We start from the raw sequence: 23735 nt of genomic DNA on the forward strand, positions 1-23735 counted from the left end.
TTTCAGCACTAGTTAGTCACAATACATAGATACATTCACGTAGATGCTGCATCGTGTTCAAATAAAAGTCTTTGAAGTCTCTGCTGCTTTTAGATGTCTAGTGAAGGAATTAGCAAAACCAAGCAAACTGGGAAAGCATTTCACAGATCAGAAGTTATTTTACAATATTATACTGTTACAGTTGAGTTTGATATATCACACAAAGCGATACTTCTTTTAAGCTAACATTAAGTTACTGTCCTGATACTAACTTAGCTAACTGTTACACTGCAACTCTGCACCAGTCTGCTGAAACACTGGATCATTTCTGTAAATAATGTGTGACTTAATAAGTAAAAAAAAAAAAGAAGTGAATATTTCCCTGTAAATGCAATTAAAAACAGAATTGTTTGTTTCCAGATGCTCGCTGACAGACATGCTGTTTTTTAAAGCTCCATAGAGCTGCAGAGTTGTTGGTAACTGTTACTTCAGAACATAGACTGTATATAAACGTAATGTTTAAACAGTCAGTGGTTCAGAACAACCAGAGACAGTTTCATTTCACACTGAGTCATTTCATCCAATGTTTGGAGGTGATGCAACAGTGGATAAGACACATCCCTTTGGTGTGAGAGACCTGGGTTTAATTCCCCACCCTGACACTTATTTGTTTCTTCAGATCCCCATTAGCTGCCACTAGTGTGGCTTTTGCTTCGTGATAAACTATTAAAAGAATAGTTAACTGTTTGCTTTCTGCTTTAAACGTTTTATTCACTTCACAATCATCACATACTACAAAAACAGTTTCGTGTTACAGCAGAAATGAGTTTGACTGAAGTTTAAACACTGATAAGATCACAGTGTGAACATTCAGCCATGCTGCTGTTGCCATGTTGGATTGGTTTGTCTCTCCCATCTTCCTGTCGTGTAAAGTGCATCTCTGTGGCGCTGATGGTGCCGACAGATTTCCCCAACACATGCTTTGTAATAAACTAAATACACACTGCTTAAGTGTGTATTTAGTTTATTATTGTGATACAGGAGCAGCAGGATCCCTCCTTTCCATCAATATTTAATTTCTGTCCTCTGAATCAAAGCGTATCATCAGTGTCTATTGTCTGCAGAGTGAGTTGTTGTAGCAGTAGGATCCTCTGCCCTGTCAGATTATATTCTTAGTATACTCAATGACTTCTTTGCCAAGGTTGGTAGAAACCGTGCAGAACAAATTGTTTGTACAGATGATTGTCCATTTGATTCGATTACTGGTTGCTCTCCCACAGTGTGTATTTTAGAGTAGTATCTGGAAATTGGAAAGGTTATACTGTCATTTAAATTACAGTTAAATTAAATTTAACTTTATTATTATAACATTATCTACAGATGGGTGCATGATCTGCACATGTCAGCAGCACCAGTCTTGCCAAATCCACACACATTGTTGTCAAACCTCCAACCAGGAGCTCACTGGGGCAGTCAGTCATCTATATACAGGTGCTGGTCATATAATTAGAATATCATCAAAAAGTTCATTTATTTCAGTAATTCCATTGAAAAAGTTAAACTTGTATAATGTATACATTCATTCCACACAGACTGATATATTTCAAGTGTTCATGCCTTTTAATTTTGATGATTATAACTGACAATTAATGAAAACATATCTCAGAAAATTATAATAGTGTGAAAAGGTTCAATATTGAAGACACCTGGTGCCACACTCTAATCAGCTAATTAACTCAAAACACCTGCAAAGGCCTTTAAATGGTCTCTCAGTCTAGTTCTGTAGGCTACACAATCATGGGGAAGACTGCTGACTTGACAGCTGTCCAAAAGACGACCATTGACACCTTGCACAAGGAGGGCAAGACACAAAAGGTCATTGCTAAAGAGGTTGGCTGTTCACAGAGCTCTGTGTTGTGGTGGGAATTGCGTGTTTAAATAAACAGCTCAGGCAAAAACTTGTCTTTCTGTGATTTTTATTCAAGTCTTCTGCAGAAGGAACTCACAGGGACACATACACATCAGAGAGTATCATCCGAGTGAGCTCCCGTGTAAAAGCTCATGCAGGTTTTATCTTAGTCTCAGGGTTGAAGTACTATCTCATCAAAGGAACATGGTGTCTCTCAGTGTTCCCTAGGGGACACTCCTGTCCAAAGCACATGTGGTGAACAACTTAAAGTCCTGACCCCTCTGGAAGCATCACTCACATTTACCTTCCATTGACCCCATACCCAAGAGGCTGGTGAGATTAGTTATCTTAAAGATGGAATCATGAAATTCCCATCACATTACTCCCTTTTTAGCATTTTATGCAACCTCTGCAGTACTTGAAGAGAAGGTGATGATGTAAAAAATATAAGAATATAAGGGAATAAAAATATAATGTAAGAAATATAAAAATGTGAGAATATAAGACACAATACAAACACTTGTGCAAAATGTGGAATTTCATTATATTTGCAAAGACTAATGTTTGGTGAGTGCAGTATGTAATTGCATATACTGACCCATAGATGATTTAATATCTATAGCTATCCTAGATCTAGCACAAGGGATCACACAGCATGTCAGGAGGAGGAAAGCACCAAGAATGACAAACAGTGGGGTCAACATTTTAAACAGCACATTCTTCCATCCACCTGTTGTCAGCCACGACCACAAGTCCCATCCCCCCAGAGTCCTGTGAGTCCTGACTCTTCTCCTCGTGCAGTAGATCATTCAGGTGGGAAACAACATGAGTCATGTTGTCCGAGACATCGGGGATGTATGTACAACAGTCAGTTCCAATTATGTGGCAAACTCGCCAGCATCAGGTCCAAGGCCATTCTGTTCTGCAGAGCCACATTTCTGAGGCCCTGTACAGTGGGCGTGAGGGTGGAAAAACCTACTTCCACAAAGGCTGTCAGGTTCTCCAGTTCAATAGCCAGTCCATCTATCTTATGTGCATTGTTCACAGTCCCCCACCAGGGGAGAAAACCCCCAATACCTTTCTCCGCCGGCAGAACTCTGGTGTTTGAGCATCTGGCTCTGTGAGGCACATAGTAGTGGGCGTAGTGAGTGTGGAAACGGCTCAGAGTGGGGAGGATAGTGACGTCATAGATGTCATCAGTTGGGCTAGATAACACGTCCCACACCATCCAGGTCTCAAGATTTGATACACATGTTGCCCACAAACTCACACGTGTTGTCTCAGCGCTCCATAGCCATCAGAAGAAGGAATTGTGAAAACCGGGTTGTCGCTCTCTGGGCGGTGCAAGCTTATGGTGTCTGTCAGGTTCAGTGGTGCAAGGTACAGCTGCTCCCTCCTGCACTCCTTCTTGGCTCAATTATCCCATTTGGTGCCGCAGGTTGCTATAATCGTCTGCTTACATGATGATGTTCCTATTGAAACGATCTCTTGGTGTGAGACATTGTCTGGTGAAACACACTGCTCCGGTTTGGGCTGTTGGATTCGTTGTCATGATGGGCTTGTAGATTTTCTGCTCCATTATCTGAGATGTGTTCCAGAATCGGATTGTGGAGGCCCCAAAGTTGACCATGCTGATGTTACACAGTTCAAGTGCCTTGGTCATATCCTTAACTTCTTGGCCAACCCTGGGAAACCCTTGAGTGAAGGTTAACAGGGCTCCTAGAGTCTCTGAAACATTTAATGGTCAGGGTTTCAGTGGTATGGAGTTCCCCACTCCATGAGGGAGCTGTGCACACAGATAACAGCTCAGATTGGTCACTTTTCTTGAAGTGGTCATCATGGTTGCATACCATGCATAGTCTTTCAGCCCAGCTGGGCTGTCTGGGAGGATGTGCGACTCCTCCTCTTCGGCCTGGATCTTTCCCTCAGTCAGGCCTAAGTTTGTTGTTTTCATGTTTGGATGATGACAGGATGATGATGACAGTGAGCAGAACAACGCCTCCGTTTTCTCTCGGTCTGTCACCTCTCCGGATCCATCTGGTGATCTCTGGCATCATATCTTATCAGTTGTGTCACCTTGCCTACCCCTGCAATCAGTGTGCCCACGGTGAGTGTTTGGGAGATTAGTGGTTCTAGGTGGTCTCAGAGACCTCCACTCCCCTCCCTCCCTAGGAACACAAGGCAGGGGAAAGCTCAGCTCACTCACTGATCTCCATCTTCACCTGGTTTGAGGCCTTTTGGTTGCTTTGGCACTTGTTTGCAGTGGGTGGCGTGAATCCAAGTTGCTCTTTCAGCCACTTTTACTGCTGTTTCTGTTGTTAGCAGTATCTGAAATGGCCCAGTCCACCTGCGAGCCCGCCAGTTCTTTCTCCTGAAATCCTTTCTTTTCTGCGGCCTTTGGGATGGAATTTTTGACCTGCATGTGAATTTTAGAAAGCACAGGGGACAAATTAGCACAATATCTCAACATTTCATCCTCACATTGGCTGGTGTCAGGGAGTTGTCTTTTTACTGGCCCAATTCCCGTGTTCAATGGTCTGCCAAATAGGACTTCAAAAGGACTGAGACCCCCTCTGCCCCTCATCCTGCTTCTCATGTGCATTAAAACGATCGGCAAGGCTTTTGTCCATGTTAAACCTGTTTCTTCACAGCATTTAACAAGCTGGATGATAAGCACAATGTTGCCTCAGATCAATCCCCATATATTCCCCTACACTTTTCAATGCTGCGCTGATGAAAGGTGTGCCGTTATCACTGGAGATCTTAGCTGGGATCCCCCAGCGAGGAATGATCTGGCTTAACAAAGCTTTCGCAACTGCTGCTGCGTCCTGTTTAGATGTTGGAAATGCCTCTACCCATTTAGAGAACATATCTGCGTATCTCCGTTTTGATATATGGTCTTTACCGTTTGTCAACTTAGCATAATAAGGAAAGAGATATTTAGGCAGGCATGGCTTCCCATCAGGCCCATACCACACTTTGTCAGAAAATGTACAGCCGGCTGTCTTCCAAACAGCTCTTTCCTGTGGACTAGCTCTCGCTTGTAACTCCTGTAAGTCAGCTGTAGGGGTCACTGTAGAGTCAGTTAAAACAGTACATTGGGTAGTTAGTGTGTTTCGCTGCAGCCTTTGCTGCAAGGTCAGCTCTGGCATTTCCCTGTGAGATAGGATCAAGTTTGTTAGTGTGGGCGTCACATTTACACACAGCAATCATTTTGGGCAACAGCACAGCATCAAGTAGGTCAGCAACCAGTTTGTGATGAGCAATAGGTTTGCCTGTGGATATATAAAATATTAAAATTATCCACATAACACACATGGTGAGTTGTGTGAATAATTTTAATATTTTCTGGCAAAGAATGTCTCTTTTTAAGACAGACGGATTTCACCCAAACAAGCAGGGCTCAGAAATGTTAGTTGCTCACATACAGCATGTGGTGCGGTCCACACATGACTTACGTGAATGACTAATCATTCATGCAGCACACCTGGATACACCACCGGTCACTGAACAGAACTCTGCCTCACTGCCACTAACAACCACCGGCTGGCATGTAAAGCCGTCTGCTCCCAGCGCTGTTCCAAAGACTTCTATTCCTGTCATCATCACGCATAGACCAGTAAACCGAAATGTGCACATCCCACACAGAAATAATAAATAATTGTAATCTCTTAAGGATTAGGACAACTGCACCAACTCCAGCACCCACAACAATCTCATTTAAAATGGCTCTCTTCAATGTGAGATCACTTTCAAGTAAGACTTTTATCTTAAATGATTTTATCTTGTCTGCAAATCTAGATTTTATGTTTTTAACTGAATCATGGTTGCAAATGAATGACTATAGCCAGCTAGCTGAACTGTGTCCGCCTCAATATGATTGTTTTAGTCAAAAGTCAAAAGAGGGTCAGTGGTCGTGGTGGTGGGCTAGTGAGCGTGTATAGGAAGAATTTTAAATGTCATCAAGTACGCTGTGATGAATTTAACTCCTTTGAAGTTCTCACTCTTAAACTTGGAGGGCTGCAACCTGTCATATTTGTTATAATTTATCGCCGCCCAAAACCGCCTGGAGGATTTTTATCAGAACTTCCTGAATTTTCATCTACTCTGGTTTTAAATTATGACAGAATTGTTCTTTATGGCGATTTTAATATTCATGTTGATGACCCCACCAATGTTAATGCAGCTGACTTTTTAAATATGGCCACTTCTTAAATTCAAACAACATGTCAAAGGGCAAACACATAACCGTGGTCATACACTGGACTTGGTTTTTACCCTGGGTGTCAGCATTTCCTCTGTGGAATTAGTGGACATGACCATATCTGACCACAGATGTATAGTTTTTAGCTGCAATTCGCCTGTTACTCATGCCGCCTCACCAAGCTCCGTGTGTTCTCGCATCTTTAATGAACAAAGTGTTTCAAAGTTTTGCGCATTCTTTCAGAGCCAAAGCCAACACCTGCCTGATTCCAACACCAACAATCTGGTCGATCACTTCAATCATATCTGCTTGTCGTCACTAAATATTACTGCTCCTCTAAAGGTTAGGCCTACGTCTAAAGCTAGTAAGCAACCCTGGATTCGCAGCCTAAAAAGGGAATGCTGGAAAGCAGAGCGCAGATGGAAAAAATCCAGTCTCCAAGTCCATTACCTCAGTCTGAAGGATTTATTAATTAACTACAATAACATGGTTAAGGATGCGAGAACACACTATTTTTCTGAACTCATTACTACACATAAACACAATCCCAGGTTTCTGTTTAAGACTGTGGATCAGCTGGTAAACCCAACCCCTCCTTGTGCCTCAGCTGGAAGTAATGATGACTGTGAATTGTTTTTATCATATTTTACCAATAAGGTGGTGTCAATCAGAGCCTCTATTACCCCTGCGGCCTCTTACTCAGAGGTTCCTCACCAGCAACAAGAGAGTTTTAACCAGTTTTATCCCATCGACTTGTCTGAGCTTTTAAAAACAGTATCACAAATGAGAGTGTCCTCCAGCCCACTTGATGTAATACCTACAAAGTTTTTACTGAAAGTAATAGATTCTGTTGGGCCCCATTTGATCTCTGTTTTCAACAGCTCCCTATCTACTGGTTGTGTCCATGATTATTTTAAAACGGCTTGCGTGAACCCACTTTTAAAGAAACCTGGCTTAGATCCCTCCCTCCCACATAATTTTAGACCAATTTCAAAACTGCCTTTTATTGCAAAGATTCTAGAAAGAATTGTGTCCAAACAGCTGCTCACTGTACTGGAAAATAACAAATTATTTGATAAGTTTCAGTCTGGTTTTAGGAAGTACCACAGCACTGAGACTGCCCTGCTTAAAGTCACCAATGACCTTTTAATGTCTGCTGATGAAGGCATGTGCTCAGTCCTGGTACTCCTGGACCTTAGCGCTGCTTTTGACACCATTGATCACAACATCATGTTAGACAGACTGAGGCACTGGGTGGGGATCTCTGGTACTGCCCTAGAATGGTTTTCATCCTACCTGTTAAATAGGAAGTTTTGCGTGTCTGTGAACAACTATGTCTCTTCATTCTGTCCAGTTAAATATGGTGTGCCTCAGGGGTCGGTCTTTGGACCCATTTTGTTTTCCTTGTATCTGCTTCCCCTTGGACATATTATCCATAAACATGGTATTTCTTTTCATATTTATGCTGATGACACACAAACCTACTTGCCCGTCAGATCCACAGACCCTGGAATGCTGAGTTCACTTAACAACTGCCTTTGTGAAGTTAAAAAATAGATGTCAAATAATTTCCTCCAACTGAACTCAGACAAAACAGAAATCCTGGTCATCGGGTCTCAGCAGATGGCAAATCAAATACTGCAATCTGTTGGTTCCCTAGTAAATCACATTAAGCCTGTGGCAAAGAACCTTGGTGTCTGGTTTGATAGCAATTTAAATTTCGAGCAGCACACCACAAAGCTTGTTCAATCATGTTTTTATCAACTTAGAAATATAGCAAAAATTCGATCTATGTTAACTTTTAAGGACACCGAGACCATTTTGCCCCTGGATTATTGCAACAGCCTTTTCACCTGTTTAACCCAAAAATCTATTGATCGACACCAGACTGTCCAGAACTCAGCTGCCAGGCTTTTAACCAGGACAAAGAAATATGACCACATTACTCCTATTTTAGCTTCATTACACTGGCTCCCAGTATGTTTTAGAATAGACTTTAAATTTTTATTGATCACTTTTAAAGTTCTTCATGGCCTCTCGCCTTGTTATATTTCTGACCTTTTAGTCCCATACGCACCAGCACGTACCTTGAGATCCTCGGGCAGAGGTCTGTTGTCTGTTCCAGAGTCTCGACTGAAAACTAAAGGGGACAGAGCGTTTGCTGTCAGGGCCCCGAGGCTCTGGAATTACTGCCCGAGGAAATCAGGTTGGCTGAGTCAGTGAACTCTTTTAAGTCCCTTCTTAAAACATACTTTTATAGGAGAGCCCTTCCCGATCTTATTTGACTTTATTTTATCCCTTTTATTTTATTCTATTTTACTAATTTTATATTTATCTTAAACGTGTATTTTAGTCTTTTCAATGTTTTCATGCTTTTATCTTGTATTGTTTTTGTATTATTGTCTTTACACTTGTTAAAGCACTTTGTAACTTGTTTTTGTTTGATTATTATTATTATTATTATTAAAACTTTACTTATGTACATGTGGACATGTGAGTGTTGTTTTAACTCACAGTTTAAAGGTGCAGCTGGTCACCTGTCCATCATCACTGCCTCACAGACCTCAGATCTGCTTCATCATCATGAAGATCCGTCCTGTGCAGTAGTTCTCCAGGACCAACACACAGCAGATTATCAGCAGCTGATCTCTCTTTTAACACCAGGACAGGAACTTCAGCTGGCAGAGGATCCTACTGCTACAACAACTCGCTCTGCAGACAGTAGACACTGATGATAGGCTTTGATTCACAATACAGGACTGCAGCTCCTGCATCACTGTGTATTTAGTTTCATTTATTCCAACAAAGCATGTTTCGGGCAAATCTGTTGGTATGACCTGCACTTTACACCAGAAGAAGAAACGATGCTTAACAGAGAAAAAAACAATCAAACATGCAAAACAGCAACAAGGCTGAATGTTCAAGTTTTTTTATTGAGTGATGCGATCTTATCTGTGTTTAACCTTCAGTCAAACCCAGAAGTAGTTCCTGTTCCTCTTCAGAGCAAACTCATTCCTTCTGACACAACACTATGTTTTTGTAGGATGTGATGATTGTGAAATGAATGAAATGTTTAAAGTAGAAAACAAATTTGTTTCATCTTTTAAATATGCTTTTAATACACTGGATGAAATGACTGTGAGGTGAAACTGTCTCTGGTTGTTCTGAACCACTGACTGTATAAACATTACATTCACATTTATATACAGTCTATGTTCTGATCCCAGTTATCACCAAACTCTGCAGCTCTGTGGAGCTTTAAAAAACAACACGTCTGTCCAGAAACAGAGTTACTCTGAATAATGCTCTGGGGCTCTGTGGCTGGTGTTGATAGATTTTCATTATTTCTTTAGTCTACTTAATGTGAGGTCCCTTTAAACAAGTCCTTTATATGTAAAAGATATAAGATGTTATTATAACTAACAATTATTAATTTTTTCCCCACTAACTGAGGCATGTCTCTTAATTACTACTGTTTTAATTATTCTTGACTTTCAGGCAGTGGAGGTGGCAGTTATCATTTTTAAACACAACTACAAATGTTCCCATGTCTACCTTAATACCTTTTTTATTGTTGGAGTCTCTGCAATCCATGGATGTTGTTAGGCCTATTTTAGGGGGGCTGAAACCATGATTGAACCAATCCACAGTGCAGTAACAGTAATTAGTGTAATTAAATAGTATTCCTACGATCTCCGACTTATCTAATAGAGATATTACACATTTACATGAGCAACTGGGTAGCATTTATGTCACAGCCTACAGAAGAACTCAGTCTGGTCTAAGTGAATTCCCCCCCTGCAGCGTTGATGTTTCTAAAAGCTAACATGATAGATAGATATATACTATATTTATATTTTTTATAACATTACATGGGAACCATTGTATGTGGGTGGGACTGTCCCACTTTTTAGGAACAATGATATTGGACCCACTCACTGAAATTCAGCGCCTCTGTTTGTTCACCTTTCAGAGTCGTCATGCTCACGTACTGTCATTAAAACCGCTTTTTAAGGGAAAGTTCATCATTTGTTTGCCTGATGCTTTTAAAGGCATCATGTAGTCTTTGTTGCAGCATTGAATTACAGTTACACTTACACTATGTTGTTAAAATAGTTAACAACATAACACTTATAACAGAGTTATCTGATATTTTTGCTAGGCTAGCTAGCTACAGTAATATTAACATTAATCAACCAGAGTTTGCAGCTCTTTGAATCCTGGTCAATGAGAGAAGCTAGCTGTGGTACCAGTGCCAAATCTGATTCAGAAATGGACTGGACAGACTTATTGTTTTTTCAATGTGTGTTGACTCAGCAGGGATGATATTACATGAGAAAGTTGATCTACAGGAGAAACATATCTGAAAGCACCACAGAATGACTGAGAGCTGCACCGACTGAAGTTCTGTTGAGTTTTAGATTTTGAACTGTCACCTGCCACCTGAATTTTGTGTTTCCCTTTACATAAATAAAAACATTTCACCATAAATTGGTGCAAACAAATCCCAAGAATGTAGGAAATCAAGTGTTTAATGCTCTAAATCTTCGGGGGGGGAGGAACCCCCCAACTAACAGATTTCAGGATTCATGATAGAGACTCTATTGTCATTGTATACAAAATACAACAAAAAGCAGTTTAGAGCAACATTGAACTTAGCAGCTTTAAAATAGCATATAAGTAATAAGCAATGACGATTTTTATAAAACAAAATTTATATATATATATATATATATATATAATCCTGGAGGAGGACACACCCACATTTCTTTTGCTCCAGACGCCCATGTAACATTACAGCACATTTTGTTCAACAGAGGAGAAATGGAAGAACAAAGTATGTCTCTTGCTTTTTATTTGTTAACATCTTGGCTTCTTCACTGGTTGCTGACATAAGTGTAGTTCTAATACAGTAACAAAAGATGTGAGTGCAAAGATTTTGCAAGCGCAAGTTACGCATCCCCTGGGGGCTAAGCCCCCCCTGTGTTTCAATCTTAGTGACGTCCCTGCTGCAATCTCTTTTACAGCTTTTTCACAACTCTAGACACAAAACTCACAACCGATGATCAAAATGCACATTTTTCAAAACTTTAACCCTTTTCTCAATTGCTTGGATACACTACACATAAAACTTTTTCAGACTATTTACAGTATTGACAGTACTGCACTGTATAGATGCAGGCCCTTGTAATTCAATTCAATTCAATTCAATTTTATTTATATAGCGCCAAATCACAACAACAGTTATCTCACAGCGCTTTTCATAAAAGAGCAGGTCTAGACCGTACTTTATGATGCTATTTACAGAGGCCCAACAGTTCCCACCAAGAGCAGCACTAGGCGACAGAAGCAAGGAAAAACTTCCTTTTAAGAGGCAGAAACCTCGAGCAGAACCATGGCTCAGGGTGGGCGGCCATCTGCCTCGACCGGTTGGGGTGAAGGGGAGAGAGAGAGAGAGAGAGAGAGAGAGAGGGAGGGATGTAAGGAGAGAGAAAGGGGAGGGAGGCAGCCTACACAGTATACACACAGAGGTACACACAGTGAAGGTGATGTTGCTATAGACTAAATGAAAAATGGTACAGATATTTATAGTAGTGTTAATGGTAACAGTTGTAATGTTAATGATTATAATAACAATAGGACTAGTAACAATAGTCGTTGCAGCAGAGGGTGTCGAGCAGGAACACGGGGGCAGCAGGTGACCCGCAGCCACAGATTCAGACTCCACAGCTCCAGAGCCAGAAACACCTGCAGGAAGTGATAGGAGGAGAGAGGAGAGGGACGAGAAAGCACAAGACTACCAGAAAGGGTAGTTAGTAACATAGTTAGTTAGTTGTGTTAGTAACATGCAATAATGGGATGAGGTTGCATACAGATGGAGAGAAAGTAGAGGAGAGAGGAGCTCAGTGCATCATGGGAAATTGCTTGTCCAATTCTGCCAACTCGTTCCTGATGATTGAGTGCACATTGTGGAATGAGTATATAAAGAGTTGATTGGGATCCAATTGCAAGAGCATAGTGATACGTAACAGGGAGCCAGCAGGTGATACAGGTCACAGTGGAGGTCAAGCAGTGGTGGGAGGAAGACAAGTCAAAGGAATGGCAGGGGACAGGCACCCCTTCTGAGAGGTGGTCGTGGGCCTCGTTTGAGAGGTGTGGCGGGACGCAGACCTCATATTGGACCATATAATGCAGCTCTCCTTGTCACCTTTCTTGATGAGCTCCATCAGGTTTGTAGAGCTTCCCTTTTTCTCCGCATGGAGATGGAAGGTTCATGACAGGCACCCTCATGAACAAGTCACTCTTCTCCAGGCCATGGATGACGCCTGCAATGACATCACAGCAGACCAGTGTCAGGCCTGGATTCGCCATGCCCGAAGTTTTTTTCCAAAATGTTTGGCTAATGAAAACATCCATTGTGATGTAGATGAGAACCTGTGGCCAAATCCACAACACAGAGTTGATGACAATGTAGAAGTAAAGTAATCACTCCTGTTTTGTTTCTTATAGTACAAGCAAGTAAGTTGAGGAACACTTGCTTAGATCATCAATTAATTTTGTTTTGATTCAAATAAACCTATGTTGTGATTGTACTGTAGTGTTTTGCATCAATATATTACAAACTTTGTTCAATGATTCCACTGTGTCTGTAGTATTCTCTCTACTACTGCAGTACTTTTACAGAGATGTATTTACTGTACATGTAGTACCATAATGAAACCTGTATCACCTATTTTGTTCTACAATATTTAATGATTGTATGAACAATGACACAGTGCTTGTGTGTGGGTGATCTATAGTTATGTTTCAATGGTATTTCACAGTAAATTTAAAAGTCAAGACGTTTCGTCCCTCATCCAAAGGATCTCCTTTGGATGAGGGACGAAACGTCTTCCAGTATCTTCAACCAAGTCCAGTTGCCCTTGACTTTAACCTTCGTTGGATAACTATGACCTGGATGACTGAGAATCTTCATAGACAGCTGTTACTTTGGTTATACAAGGACTGGATGGCTCGTACCTAGTCCACTGTTCCACAGCCAGGACAGAATCTACATTGCTCAGCCAAACAATGTCCAAAGCCTTTAGCATCTCAGTCCAAATCTCATCCACAAACCAGCGTTTTGCCGCCAAGAAGTTGCTTGACTCCCTCTACCAGGAATATGGTACCAACTTCCTGGCGTCTTCAGACTTTGCCTCCTCCCCAGAGGACGTGTTGGTCGGGTTCAGGAGCTCCTCAAACTGCTCTTTCATCGCTTAACAATATCTCGAGTCGAGGTCAGCAGTTCTCATCCATCCCCGGCTGAGCACAGCCTGAGCCAAGCCCTGTTTGTGCTTCCTGAGTCATCGAATGGCAGGCCAGAACTTTCTTGAGGCCAGTCGAAAGGCCTCCTTCTTCTGCTTGGCGGCTTCCTTCCCCGCTGGGGTCAACCATCAGGTTCTTAGATTGCTGCTGACAGGAAGCCACCTTTATAATGGAGACTTTGAACAAGGCGCACTTTCCATGTCCTCACCTTCGCCCGGGATGCGTGAGTCAAGGCCTGGCCATCAGATGCTCGTCGGCGGGTCCCCTCTAATGGCTGTAGGACGGCGCTCAGGTTTCCCTTTTCTGGGCAAGTTGCTACAGCTCCTTCTCATCCAATTCATGTAGGGTCTTCACAATTTTGTTTTTAATTGCATTTATAGTGAAATATTCATATGTTGCTTATTTACTTGTTAAGTCACACATTATTTACAGAAATAAATGTTGCAGTGTAACAGTTAGCTAACAGTAAGTTACTTTTGTAGTTTTAGCTTTGTAAGCTTAATTTGGTATCAGGACAGTCACTTAATGTTAACTTAAAGGTTCAGTGTGTACATTGTGGTGACATCTAGTGGTCACGTTGCGAATTGTAACCATCAGCTAAGTCTCCCCCTTATCAAAATTGTAGCATAGCTACGGTGGCTGACACAGGACAAAAGATGGAGTCATCTGAGACAGCAGAGAGTAGCCACTCATGGAATGACGTTTCTTTAGATAGATACAAGGTACAAGGTAGATTATTTATCATTATACATTTATAATTATACAGCACTTTGTGAAAGTCTGTAGTTTGCAGTCCCTTCATGCTACACACAGAGAACTTAACAGAAAATTAAACGTGTATTAAAATATGGTAACATATAAAATTTAATTAACTTAAAAATATATACAGTTATTTATATACAAAGGTTATTTACTGCACATACACATATCCATCCATCCACCCGTGTCCATCTTGACTGTGTTTGAGCACCAAGCATCACCTCCCTCATCTTGCCGGAGTCTCACAACTCGGAACACGCACTGCCAGCCGAGTGCTTTTATGAAATACAATAGAAACACAAAGTAGTTCTGATAGCCAGAATTTGAACTTGTGGTAAAATGATGATGATGAACGTTTGCAATGGCATTTTACTGTGACACTTTGTGTGTTCGGGCCTTTAGACAGAAGACAAACTCCCTCACAGGAGAGCTGAACGGGAGGCTGCTGCTTCCAAACTGAGAAATCACAGATCCCTCCAGGGTTTGGGTTAAGGCTGGGGAATAGTGTGAAGCTCCACATTGTTCCTAATGTCACCTGATGTACTTTTTACAGGTTTAATGTTCCTTTTAAAGTCTTCTTCAATGTTTTTATTTCATTCATAACCATCATGTACTACAGGGCCTTTGGCAGAATAACAAGCTCATTTTAATATTACACAACAAATCATATGTTTAAACAAGAACAGGAAATGCTGGAGAATTTAAGAGGTGCGAGTGCTGTGACATCACAGCGCCTTCTGTAGATATAAGTAGTGAAGTTGTGAGAGTGTGACAGACTGAAGGAGAAACAGCAGTTTGTTTCCTCTGAAGGTGAAGCCGCAACGTCTCCTCAGTTCAACCTGCAGGTGAGTTCAGACAGGAAGCATCCAACCAGGAGACATTACACATGTCTGATAAATCAGCTGTGTGCAGTATTATTCTCAGCTCCTCCAGGATCTCACAGAGGCTTTGGGCAGTTTTTTAACCAAAATGGCTGAATTAGCAAAACATTGAGCTGAACTTCATAAACATTTAGTCATGTTGCAATAATTTGCAATATTTAAATATTGCATTTCAATTAAAAATGCAACTGTTTTATGAACTTATATATAATCATGTGTGATATCCCAAATACTGATGAGTTTTGGTTGAGTATGTGTTGATTCCTGAGTGACTGCAGAGCGTCTGTAGAGCTGCAGACTGTGGTTGTATGAAGTGATGGCGGTGAAGTCTGTCAACATGTCTGTAGTTTGTGATGCTGCAGAATTGTGTTTGATTTTACTGAGAGGTGACTCTAATATTCTAAAAATCCTATATTACAATGAAATAACAATTCTAAATCACAGAAAGACTTTGAACCCTGATCAATTCTATTCAACAGTCGGTGTCATGATTTGTATCTAATGCAGTTTTGTGAGGGAAGTTATTACTGTCACTCCCAGCTTAGTGTATTGGGGAGTGACGGAGCTACAACCTAAACACCAAATTTAAATTCTACTTATTCTGCATTCACATAATAATCTGTTCCATGTGAGTTCAGTGACGGAACAAATATATTGTTGCTGTATTTTCAGAGCATCAGACGGATCCACATCAGCAGTTTCAGCAGAAATCTGACAATGAAGGTGAGTTTGTGAACTGATATTTTACAGATCTCAAAGTCCTGTTAAACTGTGAAGAGGCTTGTGATATCGGTAGCTTAGATGGTTGCTACAGCAACAACCCAGGCAGATAATTATTGTCAGTTAGCTCCACCTTAGAGGTGTCTTTGCCCACACCGCCATGAAACTAGAAGCCAAACTGTTAAAACAGTGTGTAAGAGTCAAAGCTCAGTCAGAACGACAACATGTGCTCTGTTCCAGCTGGTATCAGTCGTCTTCCTCCTCCTGGCTCCTCTGTTGACCAGCTGCCAGCATTTCTTCCAACCGGTGGACTGCAGTGACATCTACAAACAAGACAAGAGCCTCCCCAGTGGAGTGTACACCATCTATCCCCTTGGAGAGAGGTCTGCTGTCCAGGTACACTTCACCTTCTCTGGGACTCAGCTTCACATTTATGCTGGAATCAAAGCAGAGTTACTGAGTCAGATCAGGTTATCATGCTGTAGAGGCACAAACTCTTGCTGTGAGTACCTATGAACCCAACCAATCACAGCCTTGGAGAGAGGAGGCATCAGGGGCCGATTTTACTCCCACCCCCCCACCCCCCCTGGCAGCACCAACAACAGCAGTCCTTTTTCTTTTCTCCATGTTTAACAAAGATCGCTCCATGCTCTGGAACGGCATCATATTACTCTTATGAATACAATAATCTGCTGACTTTGCTGCTACTAATCACACCACTGTCACTCAGCTTGAGATGGTTTTGCACAGTTGCTCAGTTCATGTTAGTTAGTTAGTTAGTTAGTTGCTAGTTGTGGGTACTGTATGTGAACTGCTGGTGCTGTAAGTTTGAGTTTTCAGTAGAATTACATAGCTTTTGTTTTATTTTATTTTATTTGATATAATGTATATAATGTATCTATTTAGTTTTTCTATTTATATCTACTTCTATCTATAACTGTGTTTATGAATGACTTACTAATGTGTATTAATGTATGAACAATGCTTTATAAATGATGAATTCCGTATTTACTAATACTTAAATAATGCTTTATAGTGTGTAGTTATTATAAAGTGCTACCAAAATTTGTTATAGAGCATCCATTTCAACACACGGTATTTGTCTCCATCTTGTGGCTGACTTGTAGTTCTGACACCTACAAGCCTCCCAGCAGTCTTTAGCTGTCAGATTCAGAAATAAATACAGAAATAAATAAATGCTCAATAAATAAATAACCATCTGATTAAATGCACAAGAAAATACAGTAAATAAATAAATGTAGGCAGTAATTAAATTATACAGTGAGATATAAATAAATATATCTATTTTAATTTGCTTCTTTATTTATTCAGCTTTGTATTAATTATCTTATTTATTTGTTGTCTGTTATAATCTTCAACTTTATTTATTAATTACTTTAATTACTTTACTAATTAATTACTTTTTTAAATGTATTTGTTTATGTGTATGATTTAATATTTTTTTTCTTCATTAGAAGAATATTATTCTTCCTTTGCATTTCTACCCTATTTATTTCCTCAATGGTATTTATTCCTGTCTCTCCTTTTTACATTTCTCTATGCATTTCTGCCTCATTATGCAAATGAGGAGGGGCTGTGGCTCAAGGGGTCAACTTCTTGCCTATTGGTGGATCAGTCACAACGACAGAGGTCGAGTCTAACCTCACACATCAACAAGCCTTGCTCTTCACACAAGAGATGGCTTCCTTCAGTGAACAGAAGGAAGTTCACTGAAGGAAGTTGAGTGGACCCTCTGACCTACAGTGTTGTCAGATAGGGTATAGAAGTATAAAATATGTTACATGTGTTTATTAAAAGTGAAAACCTTTAGGGAAAATACTTCATTCTTTAATTGTGGTTTCCTGGAAAAACATGAAAATATTCCTGAAAATGACTAGGCTAGGCTATCACATTTTGCGTTCAGGATAACTCTTTTTTACTGTATCGATTTTGGGATTGAAATACTGCAGTTGTACATTGAAATAACTTCCTTTCTGATATGAAGTCTTCTTGAGGTGTTGTAAAAACACATTTCTCCTTAATTTCTGATTTGGGTTGTGGACAACTACCACATAAATTAAAAAAAATGGTGGATGGGTCACAGTGGGGGATTGAACCCGGGTCTCTCACAACAAAAGCATGCGTCTTATCCATTGGGCCATCCCCATCACCAGCCCTGTTGAGCTACACCCCAGATACATCTTGAAATTAGTTGTCAATGTCTACAACGAATGAACATTCAATAGTGATAATCATCAATGGGTTGCTGTTTATCAGTTCACCCTCAGACACATTTGGATGTAAAGGCAACTATCCATCCATCCATCCATCTTCATCTGCTTATCCGGGACCGGGTCGTGGGGGGAGCCGCTCCAGCAGGGAACCCCAAACTTTTCTTTCCCAAGCCGCGTTAACCAGCTCTGACTGGGGGATCCCGAGGCGTTCCCAGTGTGGAGATATAATCTCTCCACCTAGTCCTGGGTCTTCCCTGAGGCCTCCTCCCAGCTGGATGTGCCTGGAACAACTCCCTTGGGTGGCGTCCAGGAGGCATCCTTACCAGATGCCCAAACCACCTCAACTGGCTCCTTTCAACGCGAAGGAGCAGCGGCTCTACTCTGAGCTCCTCGCGGATGGCCGGGCTTCTCACCCTATCTCTAAGGGAGACACCAGCCACCCGCCTGAGGAAACCCATTTCGGCCACTTGTACCCGCGATCTCGTTCTTTCGGTCATGACCCAGCCTTCATGACTATACGTGAGGGTAGGAGCGAAAATCGACCGGTAGATAGAGAGCTTTGCCTTACGGCTCAGCTCTCTTTTCGCCACAACGGTGCGGTAAAGCGAGTGCATTACCGCCCCCTCACCTGGAAAGAGTCCGACTTACTGCCGAGTACTCGGACACAGCTCTCGCTTTGGATGTACAGGGATTGGATAGCCCTGAGAAGGGCCCCCCTCACCCCATAATCCCGCAGCACCTCCCACAGTATCTCCCGGAGGACCCGGTCATACGCCTTCTCCAGATCTACAAAGCACATGTAGACTGGATGGGCATACTCCCAAGCCCACTCCAGGATCCTTGTGAGAGTAAAGAGCTGGTCAGTTGTTCCACGACCGGGACGAAAACCGCATTGTTCCTCTTCAATCTGAGGTTTGACAATCGGCCGAACCCTCCGTTCTAGCACCCTGGAATAGACTTTACCGGGGAGGCTGAGAAGTGTGATACCCCTGTAATTGGCACACACTCTCTGGTCCCCCTTTTTGAACAGGGGAACCACCACCCCAGTCTGCCACTCCTTGGGCACTGTACCTGACTTCCACGCAATGTTAAAGAGACAAGTCATCCAAGACAGCCCCTCCACACCCAAAGCTTTTAGCATTTCTGGGCGGATCTCATCAATCCCTGGGGCTTTGCCACTGTGGAGTTGTTTGACTACCTCCAGGGAAATTGAAGAGAATCCCCCATCAGCCTCGAGCTCTGTCTCTACTAAAGAGGGCGTGTCAGTCGGATATAGGAGTTCCTCAAAGTGTTCCTTCCACCGCCAAATTGCCTCCCCAGTTGAGGTCAGCAGGGTCTCATCCTTACTGTACACAGCTTGGACGGTTCCCCGCTTCCCCCTCCTGAGATGGCGGACAGTTCTCCAGAAACACTTTGGTGCCGACTGAAAGTCCTTCTCCATGTCTTCTCCGAACTTCTCCCACACCCGCTGCTTTCCATCTGCCACAGCAGAGGCTGCAGTCCTTCGGGCCCGTCGGTACCTTGCAACCGAGACAGTCCTCCGAGACAACAAATCCCAAATTCCCTGACCACCGGTGTCCACCACGGTGTTCGAGGGTTACCGCCCCTTGAGGCACCTAAAACCTTGAGACCACAGCTTTCCGCTGCAGCTTCAGCAATAGAGGTTTTGAACATTGCCCACTCCTGTTCAATGTCCCCAACCTCCACAGGGATGCCAGAAAAGCTCCGCCGGAGGTTTGAGTTGAAGATCTCACAGACAGGGGCCTCCTCCAGACGTTCCCAGTTCACCCGCACTACTCGTTTGGGCTTACCAGATCTGTCCAGAGTCTTCCCCCACCCCCTGACCCAACTCACCACCAGATGGTGATCAGTTGACAGCTCTGCCCCTCTCTTCACCCGAGTGTGCGAAAAATGCGGCCTCAAATCAGATGAAATGATTACAAAATCGATCATTGATCTTCAGCCTAGGGTGCTCTGTTAACATGGTCGAACATGGTGTTCGTTATAGACAATCCATGACTAGCACAGAAGTCTAACAACAAACACCCACTCGGGTTCAGATCAGGGGGGCAGTTCAAACTTTAAAATCAGATGATCTGTGAATCATCAAAAGATCTGCAGCTTCTAAACACAAATTTCACATTTGATAATGATTTCTTTTTTTAAAAATTATTATTATTTAAATCTAAATTTTTCATTGATTTATTTAAATTTTTTATATTATTATAATAACACACGTTACCTTTTCATTGATTTATTTATTTACATTTTTATATATTATTATACTAACACACACACGTTACCTTTTCATTGATTTATTTAAATTTTTAATATATTATTATAATAACACACACACGTTACCTTTTCATTGATTTATTTATTAAATTTTCTAATATATTATTATAATAACACACACACGTTACCTTTTCATTGATTTATTTATTAAATTTTCTAATATATTATTATAATAACACACACACACGTTACCTTTTCGTTTATTTATTTATTTAAATTTTTAATATATTATTATAATAACACACACGTTACCTTTTCATTGATTTATTTATAAAAAAATTAAAAAAAAATTTTTTTTTAACACACACGCTTTAATTACTTGTTTAATGAAATGTATGATGTTTATTGTTCTTATGTAGTTTGTATGATGCTTTGACCATATTGTTCTTACACATTCATGCCAACAAAGCTAATTTGAATTTAATTGAATTAAAGAATCCAGATCAACACAAGATTCAAACAGACTTTTCATTTGCATGTTTCTCCTTTATCTCTTTAAATGTTATTTCTGTGTGTTTGTGGACGCAGGTGGCCAACTACGGCGTGGGAGGACAGTACGAGCCTCACTTTGACTTCGGACGGGTAAATGGACGTTTCCCTCTCAGCAGCAGGAGGCTCTGAAATGATGCTTCTGTGTTTGTCTCTGAAGTGTTGATTAGTTTTGGCAGAAAGAAGAGAAGACGAAGTACTCAGCTCTTTTACTTCAGAGGAAGTAGTAATACTACAGTGTAGAAGTACTCTGTTCTTAGTAAAAGTACAAAAGTATCAGCACCAAATACACTCGGTGCAGGATAATATCTCTGATGAAGTTGGAGTATTGATTGATTTCACTGTTGTGATCTTTCAGAAAGATGAACCGGATGTGTTTGAAGAGTTGGGGACAGGAAACAGAATCGCCACCTGGCTGCTTTACGTCAGTAACCCGCACACAATGTTTCTTATCTTAGTAGCTATGAGCAGAACGCCGCCGCCCGCCCCGCCCACTGTTTGGTCTGTCTAGCTGTCAGTCAACATCTCAGTCATTGTGAACAAAATGATCCGTCACACTTAGTCACGTATACTAAGTGAACTCTTCACCTTACTGTAGTTGACCTTTGACCCCATTAAGTCATAAAGTCAGAGACAGTAAAAACTGAGTAAATATTTATTTGTTCTACTTTATCAGTTCTCTCCTGTTTTTATTTGATTATGAAGCTGCTCAGACGTCTGAGATGAGACGTCACATCTTATAATAAAAACATTTTCTTTCGAGGCGAACCTAAAATCTTCATGTTTATAGAATTTATTATAGAAATAAATCTTCACTTTCAGACAGCACTGATTATTGTGAGAGAGAAAATGTGCCAAACTGACTGCAAGGGTTAATCTGTCTCCTCCTTCATGCTGCAGATGAGTGACGTACAGGCAGGGGGCGCCACCGTCTTCACTGATGTTGGAGCTTCTGTCCGGCCCAAAAAGGTACAGTTCACTTTAGTGCTGCAGCTCCATCAAGCCTCTGACAGGGTAAAGATCAGTAATTGATTGTAATTGTACAATATACATAGAAAAAAACTCATGAAATGTTGATCAACTACATGAGGACGATAACTACAATCTGCTCAAATGTTTCTGAGCTAATTTAAACCTACCTGGTTCTATTTATAAACAGATTACACTTCATTAATAAATATAATACTTAATATATTTAATACTTCATATAAAACATGAAGATATATTTTAAATGATCACAACGGTGTTAAATTGTCAGTTTATTATCTGCTGCTCATAAATCATAAACGTGGGCGGTAAAGTTTACTGATTAATGGATTCTAACATGTAAATGTGTTGATAGTTTAACTGCTCAGTTTAAGGGTTAAAAACTCCTGTAAATGAAAGCATGAAACATGAAAGCATAACTTTAATTTTTATCATTTTTATCAGGCTCTTTTCAGTGTTCAGTTCAGGGATGATTTGGTCCATTTTGAATAGTTTACACAATATATGCCTTAAAGTGTGCAGATCGCCCTTAATTTCATTAACAAACACTGAATCTGGAAATGAAACAAATGAAGAACATGTGATGTAGTTTTGTATGTTTATTACCTTAAATCCTTCAGTAAACACCATGACATATGAGAATTCATTCATTTATACATTCATTCATCCCGAAGTTGGGATGAACCCCTGAAGTTCCACATAATAAACAATAACTGAAAGAGTCATGTTCTTCTAAATAAATAAATACAATAAATATTTCTAAATTAAACCCTTAATATAGCACGGTCTAGAAATACTACGTTAACACTGAAGTACAAGTACCTTAAAACTTTACTTATGTACATGTGGACATGTGAGTGTTGTTTTAACTCACAGTTTAAAGGTGCAGCTGGTCACCTGTCCATCATCACTCCCTCACAGAGTCTCTGACCTCAGATCTGCTTCACTGCTGCAGAAAACATGTCCGCCTAATACACAACTTCATTTCATGCAGAGAAATGTCTGAGCTGCACTCCTGTTTATGTGTGATACAGAAATGACTGTTTAAAGAATAAATGTTCTATAGTATGTGTTTCTAATCAGAATAAATAAAGTATAAAGTACCGCTGCAACAGAAGAAAAGTCTCTCCATCGACTGAAGTTTGATCAAAGGAGCCCTTTGGCTTTGGCCACAGAACGGGTATTTTCTTTTTTAACTTAATTTAACTCCCTGAAGACCGTCATCATGAAGATCCGTCCTGTGCAGTAGTTCTCCAGGACCAACACACAGCAGATTATCAGCAGCTGATCTCTCTTTTAACACCAGGACAGGAACTTCAGCTGGCAGAGGATCCTACTGCTACAACAACTCGCTCTGCAGACAGTAGACACTGATGATAGGCTTTGATTCACAATACAGGACTGCAGCTCCTGCATCACTGTGTATTTAGTTTCATTTATTCCAACAAAGCGTGTTTCGGGCAAATCTGTTGGCATCACCTGCACTTTACACCAGAAGAAGAAACGATGCTTAACAGAGAAAAAAACAATCAAACATGCACAACAGCAACAAGGCTGAATGTTCATGTTTTTTTATGACTGATGCGATCTTATCTGTGTTTAACCTTCAGTCAAACCCAGAAGTAGTTCCTGTTCCTCTTCAGAGCAAACTCATTCCTTCTGACACAACACTATGTTTTTGTAGGATGTGATGATTGTGAAATGAATTAAATGTTTAAAGTAGAAAACAAATTTGTTTCATCTTTTAAATATGCTTTTAATACATTGGATGAAATGACTGTGAGGTGAAACTGTCTCTGGTTGTTCTGAACCACTGACTGTATAAACATTTCTAAATTAAACCAAAATCCCTTCAAATAGCACGGTCTAGAAATACTACGTTAACCTGCATCCTGTATTAGCATCAAAATATACTTACTTCCCACCAGTAAAAGTACTCATTATGCAGAATGGGTCATTTCAGAATAATATAT

At 40.8% G+C, this 23735-nt stretch overlaps 1 protein-coding gene and 2 long non-coding RNA genes across 3 annotated transcripts in view; 2 read left to right on the top strand and 1 right to left on the bottom strand.

The window, feature by feature from the left end:
• LOC119915918 overlaps positions 1-8895 on the bottom strand; it is a 53812-nt gene extending 44917 nt beyond the window's left edge. Inside the window, exon 1 of the long non-coding RNA XR_005447049.1 lies at positions 8607-8895. This is a non-coding gene — a long non-coding RNA (uncharacterized LOC119915918). The remainder of the gene's footprint in view (positions 1-8606) is intronic.
• The window catches only part of LOC119916553 (prolyl 4-hydroxylase subunit alpha-1-like), a 68814-nt gene extending 45957 nt beyond the window's left edge, over positions 1-22857 (top strand). Inside the window, exons 2-4 of the mRNA XM_038736587.1 lie at positions 20815-20868; positions 21134-21199; positions 21676-22857. Coding sequence (XP_038592515.1) covers positions 20815-20868; positions 21134-21199; positions 21676-21807 — 252 coding nt within the window. The 3' untranslated portion in view covers positions 21808-22857. The remainder of the gene's footprint in view (positions 1-20814; positions 20869-21133; positions 21200-21675) is intronic.
• LOC119915908 lies at positions 14889-16083 on the top strand. The gene is made up of 3 exons (XR_005447032.1): positions 14889-15001; positions 15710-15760; positions 15998-16083. It is a non-coding gene; the product is annotated as an uncharacterized LOC119915908 (long non-coding RNA).
• Positions 22858-23735: the final 878 nt, after the last annotated feature.

Source organism: Micropterus salmoides, unplaced genomic scaffold (genome assembly GCF_014851395.1).
Source record: "Micropterus salmoides isolate LMB-PRFRI ecotype aquatic unplaced genomic scaffold, ASM1485139v1 Ms_hic_scaffold_21, whole genome shotgun sequence".
Taxonomy (NCBI): domain Eukaryota; kingdom Metazoa; phylum Chordata; class Actinopteri; order Centrarchiformes; family Centrarchidae; genus Micropterus; species Micropterus salmoides.